Source organism: Neovison vison, chromosome 10 (assembly GCF_020171115.1).
Source record: "Neovison vison isolate M4711 chromosome 10, ASM_NN_V1, whole genome shotgun sequence".
Classification (NCBI taxonomy): Eukaryota; Metazoa; Chordata; class Mammalia; order Carnivora; family Mustelidae; genus Neogale; species Neogale vison.
This window is the reverse complement of record NC_058100.1, coordinates 4946882-4962264: the sequence shown is the minus strand read 5'-3', so window position 1 is coordinate 4962264 and position 15383 is coordinate 4946882. Positions and strand designations below refer to the sequence as shown.

The 15383-nt window shown below is 44.1% G+C and overlaps 1 protein-coding gene across 1 annotated transcript in view; it reads left to right on the top strand.

Moving 5' to 3' along the window:
- The first annotated feature begins 48 nt into the window (after positions 1-48).
- The window catches only part of COPA (COPI coat complex subunit alpha), a 46519-nt gene continuing 31184 nt past the window's right edge, over positions 49-15383 (top strand). The window contains exons 1-6 of the mRNA XM_044266682.1: positions 49-166; positions 3285-3398; positions 3774-3847; positions 9396-9476; positions 13841-13917; positions 14851-14960. Coding sequence (XP_044122617.1) covers positions 127-166; positions 3285-3398; positions 3774-3847; positions 9396-9476; positions 13841-13917; positions 14851-14960 — 496 coding nt within the window. The 5' untranslated portion in view covers positions 49-126. The remainder of the gene's footprint in view (positions 167-3284; positions 3399-3773; positions 3848-9395; positions 9477-13840; positions 13918-14850; positions 14961-15383) is intronic.

The following is a 15383-nucleotide window of genomic DNA, read 5'->3' as shown; positions in this document are numbered from 1 at the left end:
TGGGACCGGAAGTTCGTGGGGGAGCTTCCGGGAGGTGCCGCGCCGCGGCGCTGACGTGGAGGGAGCCGAAGGGCAGCAGGGAGTGGCGGGGCTTGGGTCGGCACCTCGGAGCCGGAGGCCTGAAGGATGCTAACCAAATTCGAGACCAAGAGCGCGCGGGTCAAAGGTAGTGGAGAAAACCGGGGATGGGGGCTCGGGGGCTGGGTGTCGGCGCGACGCTGCGCGGGGGCGAGAGAGGCCGAGCGGGGCCCACCGAGCGAGCCCGGAGGCCGAGGGGAGGAGGGCGGGTCGGCCTGGCGGCCCTTCTGTGGCCCTGTGTCTCCGGAGCGCCCTCGGGACGCGGTTGACCTGTGGCGGCGCCCGCACGGCAGGAGGCCCCGGAGGGCTGCTCCTGGTGCCTTCCGTTCCCTCTTCTCCTGGGGCCACTGCCCCCGGCTTTGCCCCGTCCCAGGGTCCTGCGACCTGTTGGCGTTTTGATAACCGTGTTGTAGGGAGTGGCCTTGGGGATCGGGTCTCGCCCTGTGCCATTCGCATCTAAGTCTGGCATTTTCGGAAACGAGCGCCGGCTGCCTCTCACCGAGGCGCGGGCTGCACCTTACCGACGTCCAGGGCCTCCATTGGGCGCTTTGTCCTACCTGCAGGCAGGACACTGAGGCCCGTCACCCCGGCGAGGTCCGAGCTTGCTCAGGTTGCCGGAGGAAATACTGCACGCCTGCTTAAATTTGAAGTTCAGAAAAACAGCGAAATGATTTTCCGGTACTGTTCGCTTTTTATCTGAAGTTCATCTTTAACGGGGCGTCCTCATTCTTAATTTCCTAAATATGGGAACTCCGAAGCCTGAGGATCAGTGGGTGGAGGTGGAGGGCAAGGGGCTGAGATAGCAGCGGTGTCACTTAGAATGTTAGAATGGGAAGGGCAGAGAAGTGAGACCTCTTGAGGGTGGGAAAAATTTATATTTATGCATGTAAAAATTCAGACGTATGCATATATCTTGGGTATCTAGTAAGATGCATTAGAACAAGGGGTTTGGGAACTTGGTATTTGGAGTCACATGGCCTTTGCTTTGGAATCCTGAAACAGCCCCTAACAAGCTGTGTGATCTTGGGCGACTTACTTGAGATTTCTAAATCTCTGCTTTCTTGCCCCCAAAATGCACATGATTAACATTCTCCTTAGAACTGGAATGAGATAATGTATGAGATTGCTTGTTACAGTGCCTGGTATAGACTCAGTGGCTCAAAAACCGGAGGCCGTCGCTCATGTGGGAGTAGATTCCCAGCAGTGTCGGAGTCTTGTGGGAATCGTGACGGAATTTGTGGACGACTGAAACGGTCTGCGTGATGCTTGAACTTTCCCTCTGATTTCTCACTGGGCAGTAGGGAAGGAAAATGGGGGGAAGAGGTATTTGAATATATGAGAGCTACTGTCTGTCAGTGGGAATTACTACATACCACAAAGGAAATACATAATTTTTTTAAGTTTTTATTTTCTATTTATTTGTCAGAGAAAGAGAGAGAGAGAGAGAGCGCGCGCACACAAGCAGGCAGAGTGGCAGGCAGAGGAGGCAGAGAGAAGCAGGCTCCGCACAGAGCAAGGAGCCGGATTTGGGACTCCATCACGGGACCCTGGGATCATGACCCGAGCCAAAGGCAGCCATTTAACGGACTGAGCCGCCCAGGTGTCCCAGAAGAAAAAAATTTTTAATGGGAAAATAGACAACTTAGAGGAAATATAAATGTTCAGTAAATAAATGAAAATATTCTCCAACTCACTAATAATGAAAGAAATATTAAAAAAAGAAAAGAAAAGAAAAGGTGGCTCAGTTGGTAAAGCTCTGACTTTTGCTTGAGTCAGATCCCAGGGTCCTGGGATGGAGTCCTACATCCTGCTCCTTGCTCGGTGGGGAGCCTGCTTCTCCCTCCACCTGCTTCTTCCTCTCCTTGTGCGTGCACACGCGCTCTCTCCCTCTTTGACAAATTTTTAAAAAAATCTTTTTAAAAAGTTAAATACCTTTTTTAAAACTTTAGGTTAGTAAAACAAGCAAAACAACAAATAACCAATAACATTCATGTTGGGCAGTGTGTGCAAAATTGGTATCTTCAGAAACGTGATCAGACTATATGCTCCTTGTCTTTCTGCAGTCAGATAGTATCTGTGAAAATGTTAAACGTACACACCGTATTCCTGAGCAATCCTCTTCCAGGTCTTTAGCCTAAAATGGCAATAATGCAAATAGACTAGATTATGTTTAGAAATATTTTCTTTAAGCTCCGTTTCTGGTAGATGAAAGTTAGGGGAAAAATCTTCAGTGCTTATCACTAGAATAATTTAAAAATGGTACATTTGTATTTTGCTGTTGTTAAAAAGAATGGGGTCGTATATATATATATACTTAATGAGATCCATGGTATATAACTAATAGAGAAAAAAAAAATTTGTGTAACTTACTTCCTTTTCATAAAATGATATGGTCTGAAAGGATACACTCCTGACAGTTAGCAGTCGTTACTTCTGTGGGCTTCCATTTCCAGTCATCGTAGAGTGAAAAAAGACCTTCCACCTTAAAACAGCTGTACAGCTGAACACAGTGTGTGTGACAGGCAGTGCAGGAGAGTGATTCTGGAGAGTCCTGTGGCTGTTTGAGCTTAGCACCTGGAGAGTTTCCAGGCTGTGGTAGAGGGAAGGGGAAAGAGCCCTGTGGTCTCACTGAAGACAGCTAGAATTTGCGGAACAAAATACCAAAGAGGGAGCTACAAAGGGAACACCGGAGTCCTGCCGGGGATGCTGTCCGCCCTTTGTCTGAGTCCTCATCTACATTTGCCCGTGAGAAAATGACCCAGAGCCTGGGCAAGAGCATCTAGAAAGAAGGCAGACTAATCCCTGCACTCACTCAGAGCTGGGAGTAGTTTTGTGTTCCTGCTTGTCAGAATGTAAGGCCTAATGCTGTGGGGCATCACCTGGGGGCCTCCGGTGGCATCGCCTTCACCGTGGTGCCAAATTAGATGGAGACTAACGGCTGTTGTGTGCTCATGCTAACAAAGCTAAAAGCAGACTTCCAAACAAGTAACCTCACAACATCCTAAAACAAAATCTAGCAATATTTAAAGGAATGTAACAAAGTCCAGCACCGAACAGCGTAAAATTCATGTCTGGCATTTAGTGAGTGAGTGTATGAGCTTAGGGTCAGCTTAGCTCTTTGTTTTTCCTATCCGAATTGATGGGGTGCTATTGTGGCCTATGCTTAGCTAATTGGATCATCCCGTTTGTTTGTTTTTTCATCCTAGGGCTCAGTTTTCACCCCAAAAGACCTTGGATCCTGACCAGTTTACACAATGGAGTCATCCAGTTATGGGACTATCGGATGTGTACCCTTATCGACAAGTTTGATGAACATGATGGTAAGATAACAGTTTCTAGGAGGAAATTGAAGAAATCTTAGTATTTATTGACTTCTGGGGTAGTTTAAGCTTTCTTTAGGATTAGAGAATATGAAAAGACTGCATCCTGAATAAGAATCACCATGGAGGGGCACCTGGGTGGCTCAGTGGGTTAAAGCCTCTGCCTTTGGCTCAGGTGATATCTCAGGGTCCTGGGATCGAGCCCTGCATCTGGCCCTCTGCTCGGTGGGTAGCCTGCTTTCCCCTGTATCTCTGCCTACTTTGTGATCTCTGTGTGTCAAATAAAAAAAAAAAATAATGATAATAAAAAAGAATCACCTTGTTGATTAGGAAGTACAGTTCTCTCTAACCTACATTGCCTGCTTTCTTCCTCAGGTCCAGTACGAGGCATTGACTTCCACAAGCAGCAGCCATTGTTTGTTTCTGGAGGAGATGACTATAAGATTAAGGTACGAAGGGTCTGTTATGATTGGGAGTAAAGGATAGGATTTGGGTTTGAGCAGTTATGGAAGGGACCCAAAACAGGACATCACATTCACACAGAGCTCAGGCTTCTGATGTTATCAGGGACACTGATCCAGGAGACATTCATCGAACTCTTGTCTTGTACCAGACACTGTTTTATTTTGGGGGGAATTCAAAAATAAATAAGAAATGGAAAAATATTCTAATAAAATAAGAAATGTTCTAATGGAGGAGATACATATACACCCAAAATAATAGCATATACAGCTTGCTGAGTGATACAGTGGAGAGGTAACCAAAGTGAAATCGGGAAGGACAGTCCAGGTCAAAGATAGAAAAGCATGACACAGGGTGCCTGGGTGGCTCAGTGGGTTAAGCCGCTGCCTTCTCGGCTCAGGTCATGATCTCAGGGTCCTGGGATCGAGTCCTGCATCGGGCTCTCTGCTCAGCAGGGAGCCTGCTTCCCTCTCTCTCTCTCTGCCTGCCTCTCTGCCTACTTGTGATTTCTCTCTGTCAAATAAATAAAATCTTAAAAAAAAAAATTTTAAAAAAAAAAAAAAGAAAGAAAAGAAAAGCATGACACAGCTGGATACATCTGAGATAGGTAATGAGTTTGTATGAATAAACCCTGGAGAAAAGGTGTGAGAGGGGCCAGATCATGGAGTGCTTATTTGCAGTATTCAGAAGTTTGGGTGTCTCAGAAGTTTTGGGAGCCGTTTCAGGGGTTTAAATAGACCAGTGACATCAGATTCACTTTTTTTTTTTTTTTTTAAGATTTTATTTATTTATTTGAGAGAGAGACAGTGAGAGAGAGCATAAGCGAGGAGAAGGTCAGAGGGAGAAGCAGACTCCCCATGGAGCTGGGAGCCCGATGTGGGACTCGATCCCGGGACTCCAGGATCATGACCTGAGCCGAAGGCAGTCATCCAACCAACTGAGCCACCCAGGCGTCCCAGATTCACTTTTTTTTTTTTTAAAAGAATACGTGGATGGTGGTATTCAGGATGGTTTGGAGGAAGCAGGCAGCTGGATGCAGCGATGCCAGTTAGGGGACCGTCCTATAAGCCCGAGTGGTAGATGGGCAGAGCCTGACCTCAGGCGGTGGTGTTTCACAGTGGAGACAGAGATGGAATTGAGAGCTTAAGGAAGGGCATCAGGGAGTCTGCTGGAGGGATGGTAAGGGGAAACAAACGAGATGGCGTTTATTGCAGGCTTCTAGCCTAGGTCACTGCGTTGGGGGAGTGGTGTACCATTCACGGGGAAAGGAAGAAACGAGGAGGTTCAGTTTTCTGGAGTGCCGGCGGAGGATGGTGTCTTGGCCTATTGAGGGGGCTGCTCCACAAACTGCGTGGCTTATAAGCAACAGAAACTTCTCATAGTTCCGGAGGCTACAAGTGCGAGATTAGGGGACCAGCACCGTCAGCTTCTGGTGAGGTTTCTCTTCTTGGCTGCAGATGGCTGCCTTCCCGCTGTGTGTCTTCACGTGGCGGAGGGGTGAGGGATCTCTGCAGAGTCTGTCTGATCGGGACACTGATCGGTGGAGGAGGGCTCCAGCCTCCTCAAAGGCCGTGCCTCCTAATCCGTTCACATCGGGCGTTAGGATTCCAGCCTGTGACTGTGGGCCGGACACGGACATTCAGTCCGTGGCAGATGGGTAATGAGTACCGTCTTGACACTGATGAGTCTGAGGTAGCTAAGGGGCTGTCTGTGGAGACCGTCTGCGCTGGAGTGGTATTTGGGTGTTGGCCTCATGAAGGAGGGAGCCGGAGCAGAGGTGGTAGAAGGTGTTGCTCTGGGATTATGTTGAATGAGAAGCTGTCATTGAAGAGCTAGAGGAAGTAGAGTTCATGTAGGAAAGAATGATTTGAGAGCTTGGAGGTGAACCACGGGGAAGAAGCGGAAGCTTATTGGATGCCAAGGGAGGAGAGAATAATTTAAAGAAGGAGAAAAGTGGTCGGGATAAACAAGGACCAAGTAACCTTTGGATTGTTTGAAGAGGGAGCTATCAGTGATGCTAGCACCTTAATAGAAAGTGAGGAAGCGGAATATAGGCAACTCTTTGAAGAAGCTTGACTGATAAAGGCAAATCTAGAGGCAGAGTCTTTGAACCTGTAAAAAAAAAACAAAATCAAAAATTCCTTTTACTTCCACAAGTTTGCATTAAACATGTGTATCAAATCAAACCAGTGAATTTTACTTCATAAAAAAGATAATTTTTTCAGAAGCTAGCTCAGAAAATTATGTTCTAGATTACACAGCATAACTTAGGTGACATGCTGACTGCCCACAGATAAAAGAGGCCGTAGAATTATAGGAAGGACAGTTCTTTCTGTTTTTAGATTTCACACTGTTTGCTGGTACGAAGAAGCTCAAACCACTTGATAGATCTCAGAAGCTCCTCGGGATATCACTTTCTTAAAATATTTTTAGTAAAAAGTATTTGTTATATTGATGGCCATTGACTATCAAGAATGTTAATTTGGATTCCTTATAATTATATTTAATTCCTTATAATTATATTTAATTCCTTAAAATTATATATAATTATAATTATAATTCCTTATAATCCAAAGACTGGGTGACCTGTAAGAAAAAGGATTTTTCCCCCACATCATTATTTTTTTTTTTTTTTTTTTTTTTTTTTTTTTTTAAAGATTTTATTTATTTATTTGACAGAGAAAGATCACAAGTAGGCAGAGAGGCAGGCAGAGAGAGAGAGGAGGAAGCAGGCTCCCCGCTGAGCAGAGAGCCCGATGTGGGACTCGATCCCAGGACCCCGAGATCATGACCTGAGCCGAAGGCAGCGGCTTAACCCACTGAGCCACCCAGGCGCCCCACATCATTATTTTTTAAAAAGGTTTATTTTCCATTTATATGAAATGTCCAGATAGGCGAATCAGTAAAGACAAACAGTAGATGGTTGTCTGAGGTTAGAGGGGTTGGAAGGAAATGGAGAGTCACAGCGATGGAGTCTAGTTTCGGGGGGGCTGATACAGTGTTCTAAAATTGGTGGTGGTGATGGTTGCACAGCTTTGAATGTACCGAAAACATTAAATTCTATGTTTTTTAGGGGGTAAATTTTGGGGCATTTGAATTCTATTCCAGTAAAGCCTTTAAATGAAGGAATTAGCTAGCTGGCGGGGTGTGCAGTGTTACCACAGGAAGGCACAGATGGCCAAAGTCTAAAAACCCTGTAGGTCTTTAAGGATACACAGTCTGGAGTTCGGTAGAGGACTGTAAGGGAGTCAAGATAGTTTGAAGCTGGAAATGTCGTTTAAAACACTGAACTCTGTAAGGAGGGGACGCCTGGGTGGCGCAGTTGGTTAAACGACTGCCTCCGGCTCAGGGCGTGATCCTGGAGTCCCGGGATCGAGTCCCACATCAGGCTCCCAGCTCCATGGGGAGTCTGCTTCTCCCTCTGACCTTCTCCTCGCTCATGCTCTCTCTCACTGTCTCTCTCTCTCAAATAAATAAAATAAAATCTTAAAAAAAAAAAAAATTTGAACTCTGTAAGGAGGAAAAAGTTAAAGAATAGTATTTATGATCTAATTTTTGTGTGACACTCAAACTCCATTGTGTACCTGTATTTTGTTTATAGATAATTGAGCAGATGACAGTGAAAGTACTGGGATACGTTCACGTTTTACTTTGATGTTTCGTGTTGTTCAGCTTTTCTCATTTCTACACACACCTGTTGCGCTCCTCCTAAGTGGAGGCCACTGTGTTAGGTGCTGGGGGATAGTGTTGAGCATGGTGGACAAGGACCCCACCTTCAGAGAGCTTGCCTTCTTGTTTGGACGATCATACTTTCAGTTTGGATTTGTTACAGGAAATGGTACTACCTTTTGTAATTCACAAATGAAAATCAAAAATTTTTTAAGTAAAAAAGGAATAGTAAGTAGTTGGCTTGGGGTAGATTGTAAAAAAATTTTTAAATATTGGGGTGCCTGGGTGGCTCAGTGGGTTAAAGCCTCTGCCTTCGGCTCAGGTTGTGATTCTGGGGTCCTGGGATCGAGCCCTGCATTGGGCTCTCTGCTCAGCAGGGAGCCTGCTTCCCCCTCTCTCTGCCTGCCTCTCTGCCTGCTTGTGATCTCATTCTCTCTCTGTCAAATGAATAAATAAAAATCTTAAAAAGAATTTTTTTAAATGTTAAAATGCTTTTAAGAAGCCACTGACCTCATAATTTTGTACTTTTTTGGGAGGTTTTCTGGATGGGAGTATGTGCTTACATTTCTGGTCCTGGTTTAGTGTCTTCCTTAGTTACGTTCATTAATACGTGGTACTTTAGTAGTTAGCTCAACTTTATATCTGAATGTGATGTTTGTCTGCTTAGTCCATCCTAACTGGGCAATGTAGTATTTTTCCATAGCAATGAATTAAAGTCTGTTTGCCCAGTACAGGCTGTGAATGTATGGGCATCCTTTGCCACCAAGTTAGCAGTCTAAGAGAAGATGATGCCGTATGTTATATTATTGTTTCCTTTCTTTTTTTTTTTTTTCAAGATTTTATTTGTTTATTTGACAGAGAGAGATCACAAGCAGGCAGAGAGACAGGCAGAGAGAGAGGGGGAAGCAGGCTCCCTGCTGAGCAGAGAGTCGATGCGGGGCTTTATCCCAGGACCCTGAAATCATGACCTGAGCTGAAGGCAGAGGCTTTAACCCACTGAGTCACCCAGGTGCCCCTTATTGTTTCCTTTTGAGTCATAGTATCTGTCCCGCTTTTTTATCCTGATTTAAGGTAGTAGGTAACACCCTAGGGGGTCAGTGTTCAAGCTAAGAATGCAATTATGAAGTGGAAAGAAGAGTTAAGGCTGGGCAGACCTCTTGTCTCATGTTTTTGTTTTTTTAATTTATTTATTTGACAGAGAGAGATCACAAGCAGGCAGAGAGGCAGGCAGAGAGAGAGGGGGAAGCAGGCTCCCCGCTGAGCAGAGAGCCCGATGTGGGGCTCGATCCCAGGACCCTGAGATCATGACCTGAGCCGAAGGCAGAGGCTTAACCCACTGAGCCACCCAGGCACCCCTTTGTCTCATGTTATTAAATAGGGATGGTTTCTCCCCAAAGAAAGGAAAAACCTATCCATAATTGTCCCTAGCCTTACCTTTTTTTCCCCTCTCCATATATTTAGCAGACATGTGTTTTCATCTTTGATCTCTTTGCCTCCAGCCTTAAACAAGTCTTTTTTTTTTTTTTTTAAGATTTTATTTATTTATTTGACACACAGAGATCACAAGCAGGCAGAGAGGCAGGCAGAGAGAGAGGAAGGGAAGCAGACTCCCTGCTGAGCAGAGAGCCCGATGCAGGGCTCGATCCCAGGACCCTGGGATCATGACCTGAGCCGAGGGCAGAGGCTTAACCCACTGAGCCACCCAGGTGCCCCAGCCTTAAACAAGTCTTAAACAAGACTTCTATCAGGGTTCCTACTTATTTAGAAATGCCAAAATATAAACCAAATGTACCTGTTGAGAAACCTGAAGCTCTTTGAGGCTCAGGACCCTTGTGTCCTATTGCTTAGTTGCGTTTCTCCTTGCAGGTGTGGAATTACAAGCTTCGGCGCTGTCTCTTCACATTGCTTGGGCATTTGGACTACATTCGCACCACGTTCTTCCATCACGTGAGTAGCCATGGTACCTCTAGTTGCAGAGCATCCTTCGCTTTCTCTGTGGAATCTTCTACTTGCATCGCAAGAACCCATGCTTTGATACCAGAATTATCGGAGTTCTTGGAGTGGCTCTTCTGGAATCTGTGTGGTGTTGACCTTTCTGCTATGTTGTTGATCTTTTGTTTCCTTCTGGGAAAGGAAACACTTAGGGTTATATTGAATTGAATTGGATTCAGTGGGCTGTATAAGGAAGGCATTGATTCTCTATTGGGAAAAGCAGAGATTTGATTTCAGGTTTGCTGAGCCAGCGAACAAAAGTTTGCTGACTAATTCCATGTGGGGTGTGTCTGGAGGGAGATTGAGGTTAGATGCCGTTTTGATGAGCTAATCAGTTTGAAGCATGAACAATCAAACGTTTCAATCCTAGGATTTTAAGGTGCAGTTGAGGCTGTTCCTTTAGCCAGGCTTTCTACCCTTTGATCTGTCAGGTATCCTAGAAGACAGAGTTAAATGTAGGTTAGAGACTCAGCCTCTTATCCAGTCTCAACCTGTCTGGATCTTTCTATAATTCTGTGCTATTAGATTTAATTTCTACTGCTTCTTGATTAAGTCTCTTGAATTCAGTTAGAATATAAAGAAATAAGCAAGAGCTTCTTGGTTAAGTATAGTTTATTTCTTTTTGTAAAATTTAAAAAATTTAGAATGATTGCAAAAATTATAACAAAAACATGTGAGAATGATTAACCAAAAAGGTGGAAGACCTGTAGTCTGAAAACTATAAAACACTGATGGAAGAAATTGTAGATAAACAAAGAAATGGAAAGATAGTCTATGCTCATAGTTTGGAAGAACAAATACTGTTAAAATGTCTGTATTCACCAAAGCAGTCTACAGATTTAATGAAATTCCTGTCAAAATACCAACACCATTTTTCATAGAAGTAGAACAAACAATCCTCAGATTTGTGTGGAACCACAGAAGACCCCTGCATAGCCAAAGCAGCCTTCACTTGATCTTAGCCAAAAGGCTGAGAAACGATTAGCCACAGTCTTGAAAAAAACTGGAGGTATCACAATTTCAGACTTTAAGTTATATTACAGAGCAATGGTCATTAAAACAGTCTGGTTCTGGCATAAAAAGAGACACACAGATCTTTGAAACAGAATAGAGAGCCCAGAAGTAAACCCTAAATTATATGGTCAATTAATCTTGGACAAATGAGGAATGAATATACAATGGGACAGATTCTTCAAGAAATGGTGTTGGAAAAACTAGACTATTTTTTTCACCATACACAAAAATAAACTCAAAGTGGATTAAAGACCTAAATATGAGATCTGAAACCATAAAAGTCCCAGAGGAGTGTTGGCATGGCTCAGTGGGTTAAACAGCTGAATCTTGATCTGAGCTTAGGTCTTGATCTCATGCTGGGCATGGAGCTTACTTTAAAAAAAAAAAAAAAAAAAGTGCTTGAAGAGAGCACAGGCTGTAATTTCTTTGACATTGGCCCTAGCAACATTTTTTTTAAAAAAGATTTTATTTATTTATTTGACAGAGATCACAAGTAGGCAGAGAGGCAGGCAGAGAGAGAGAGGAGGAAGCAGGCTCCCCGCTGAGCAGAGAGCCCGATGTGGGGCTCGATCCCGGGACCCTGAGATCATGACCTGAGCCGAAGGCAGCAGCTTAACCCACTGAGCCACCCAGGCGCCCGCAACATTTTTTTTTTTTTTTAAAGATTTTACTCATGTATTTGACACAGAAAGATCACAAGTAGGCAGAGAGGCAGGCAGAGAGAGAGGGGAAAGCAGGCTCCCTGCTGAGCAGAGCCCCATGTGGGACTCAATCCCAGGACCCTGAAACTGTGACCTGAGCTGAAGGCAGAGACTTGGCACCCTGAGCCATAGCAACATTTTTAAAGATAAGGTCTGAGGCAAGAGAAATAAAGGCAAAAATAAACTTGGGATTACATCAAAATGAAAGGCTTTTGTGTAGTGAAGGGAACAGTAATCAAAACTAAGAGGCAACCTGTGGAATGGGAGAAGATATTGGTAAATGATATCCGATAAAGGTTTAGTATCCAAAATATATAAAGAACTTAAAAAACTTAATACCCAGGAGTCCCTGGTGGCTCAGTCAGTTGAGCATCTGACTCTTGATCTCAGCTCAGGTCTTGATCTCAGGGGTGTGAGTTCAGGCCCAGTGTTGGACTCCATGCTGGTGGTGGAGCCTACTTTAAAAATAGCAACAACAAACTTAACATCCAAAACCAGATAATCCAATTAAGAAATGGGCAGAAGACGTGAGCAGACACTTCTCCAAAATACACAGATGGCCAGCAGACACCTGATAAGATGTTCAGCGTCACTCAGCATCAAGGAGATACAAATCCGAGCTGCAGTGAGCTATCACCTTCCACCTGCCAGAATGGCCAAAATCAACAACACAAGGAACCACAAGTGTTGGCGAGGATGAAGAAAGCGGAACTCTCATGCACTGTTGGTGGGAATGCAAACTGGTGCAGCCGCTCTGGAAAAATAATACGGAGATTCTGCAAAAAAAAGAAAAATAAACCTGAGCTACCCTATGATCCAGTAGTCACACTACTGGGTGTTTACCCCCCAAATACAGAAACACTAATTCAGATGGATACACGTACCCCATGTTTATTGCCACATGAATTACAGTAGCCAAGCTATGGAAGCATCTTACGTGTCCGTTGATAGATGAGTGGATAAAGAAGGGTGTGGAATGTTCAATGTTAAACAGGAATAAAGTCTTGACATTTACAGGGACATGGATGGAGTTAGAATATAATACTAAGCAGAATAAGTAAGAAAGACAAATAGTAAATGATCTCCTTCATGTGGAATTTAAGAAATAGAACAAATGAGTGGAGGAGAAACAAAGACGGATCAAGAAACAGATTCCTAACTATAGAGAACAAGATGATGGTTACCAGAGGGGAGGCTAGGTGAAATAGGGGATGGCGACCAAAGAGTGCACATACCATGAGGAAAAAGAAAATTCTCAGACCGCGCAGGCCGTGCTGTGAGCTCGTGGCTGGTGCTGAGGCCATCCTGCTGACACGTAGTCCTGGAGGACCTGCTTCACTTTATGAGAAATGAAGCCAAGAGTGCTTTCTGTTTCTTTCTGTTCTCAACGCACAGAACAAAATGAAGGAAATAATTTTATTAAGGCCGTTCTCTGAGTCCTTTCATCCTAAATTTTTACCTCCAGCACTACTGGTACTTTGAGGAAATCATGTGCAGTGTTAAGACCCTGTGGCATTTGCTTTTATTTTAAGTCTAGAATGATTAGAGGAGGAGGTGGCCAATGTGAATGGAACTGACTGAGTGGCTTGAATGGTTTTAGGCACCTCTTCCACGGTTCTCCACCGCGGGGGATTTTGCCCCCTGAGGACGTGGTAGTGTCTGGACACATTTTTGTTGTCATGGCTTAGGGCACAAAGGCTACCCATATCTGGTGTACGGAATCCAGGTACGCTGCTAGACATCCTGTGTACAGAAGGCCCCCTTCAAAGACTCATTCAACTCAGAAATGTCAATAATAACCCCATTTTATGGATGGAAAAATCTGGGTTTCAGTGATGTCAGGTAATTAATAGAAATATATGTGATCAATTGAAAAAAAGGAAGACATTTGAGAATGATAACCACTCGATGAAATGATCTGTGAAGCAGATTGTTTTGTCCTCGGGGTAAGGGACGTGCTGAAGATCTGTCCAGAACAAGTTGCCATCCAGTTGGAAAGTTCAGAAAAAGTTTCTTTTATTTTTTTTGGCTGAATAAGTAGATGTGTGCCTTGTACTTATTAAGTTCTGTGCTAAGCACTGAACATTACTACTGTGAATAAGAAATACCTTCTTTTCTCAATAAACTTACAGACTGTAAGAGAACTCAATTGTTTTTCCATGTTCTTTTGTGCTTTGGTTCCTGAGATGGGAATGTTTTGAGACTGGATGGTGTGACAGGAGTCAGACCGTCAAACAGTGTTCTAATCCTAGAGTGAAAGAGAGAAGATCCTTTCATAGGATCTTAATTGACAGGACTAACTGTGTATAAGTAGAAATACATGTACGCACACACAGATACATAAAAGTAAGAACGATATATATTCTTTGCCTCTCATAATCCTTTATGCCTTTGTCTGGCTTCCATTCTGAAATCTCCAGGTGAAAGTGCCGCTGTGGGAAAAGCTGGTAGAATGGTGGGGGGGAGACAGAAACTGGGGTCCCTTTGCTAGTACAGCTGAGATGCCTGGCAATGGGGGGTTTCTTCCAAAGAGAGGGATGGCTACAGAGCCCGAAAAAAACACATTTGTTTAGTGTTGAAACTCTTGTCTGGATTGTTTTTCAGGAATATCCCTGGATTCTGAGCGCCTCAGATGACCAGACTATCCGAGTGTGGAACTGGCAGTCTAGAACCTGTGTCTGGTAAAGCAGGAGATACAGCCGAGAGAGAGGCTTCGTTCTGCCTCGTGTTTGCATAATGAGCTTCCTTTCACAGCAATCCTTTCCCTTCCCTGGAGGGCCCTGCCCACTGACTAATTACTCGTTTATTTGTAAGGTGCTTTTACAGATGATAAGTATAGAGGCAGTCTTGTTAGTAATGTAACAGTCTGGATTTTCTAATCACTTCTTGCCAGGGAAGGGAGGGCATCACTAGACTTTTAGAACGGAATTTTCAGCTAGTTTTCAGTTCTGTTCCCATGAAACCTGAGTTAAGGTCTAGACCATCATCCTGCTTTGTGTTCAGGTCTTGAGCTTTCCGTGAAGCTGTAGGGACCATTGAAAATGATGCTATTTAAGAGTGATTATCCCACCAAAATCAAACTGGTAGTTTCCAGTATAAATTACTATGACTCCATTTATCTTGACATATGAACTTTTTTTTTTTTTAAGATTTAATTTATTTGACAGAGAGAGAGACAGTTTGAGAGGGAACACAAGCAGGGGGACTAGGAGAAGGAAAGCAGGCCTCCCGCCAAGCAGGGACCCCGATGTGGGGCCTGATCCCAGGGCGCTGGGATCATGACCTGAGCCGAAGGCAGATGCTTAACGACTGAGCCACCCAGGCGCCCCGATATATGAACATTTTTAGTAGGAGAGGAGAGCGGTGCAGTGTACGTCTCCTGCAATTAGTAACATTTAAATGCTGAAGCATCAGAGGAAAGAAGGGGACTGTTGTGAAGAGAGCTGACCTTGCTCACTGTTACTAGTTCGGAATTGTTCAGGGGACTTGCCTTTGCCTCCAAAAAGAATACTTGGGATGGTTATCTGTTAAGTGTGGAGAGTGGTATTTAGTGTGTAGGAGTCTGTTGAGTCCTGCCTCTAATTTGGTATTGTCTTTCTTTTTTCTTCTTGCAGCGTGTTAACAGGACACAACCATTATGTAATGTGTGCTCAGTTTCACCCCTCAGAAGACCTGGTTGTGTCAGCCAGCCTGGACCAGACTGTGCGTGTTTGGGATATTTCTGGTAAGCTGCCCAAGTTCAGGGGACAGCCTCATCATGTCTGGCGCAAAACTGCAATTGCTTTTAAAATAGTGAGGGTAGTTGGCCTAGAACAGGAGAAGTTAGAATATTCTGTTCTCATGTAATAGCGTCTCTGCTTATGAGGGTATGAAGTCTGCTTTTGATGGTTCTTTGTGTTAGCGGATTGTTGAGGAAAGTATATTTAACCTGAAGGGAGTTTTACTTGGTAGGTGGAAGAGTTTGTAGTTAAAATCTAGATGCTGCTGTATAGTGTAATATATAGAATCTGTGTATCTGGGAATGTCTGAGAGTCATGCCTTCCAGTGAAATAAAACAAGAGATAATATCTTCCACCAGAATGAATTTTGGGGATAGATTAATGCAGGGAAACAAGATTCTGGAATCTTGTGGCCTCATTTAGAAATA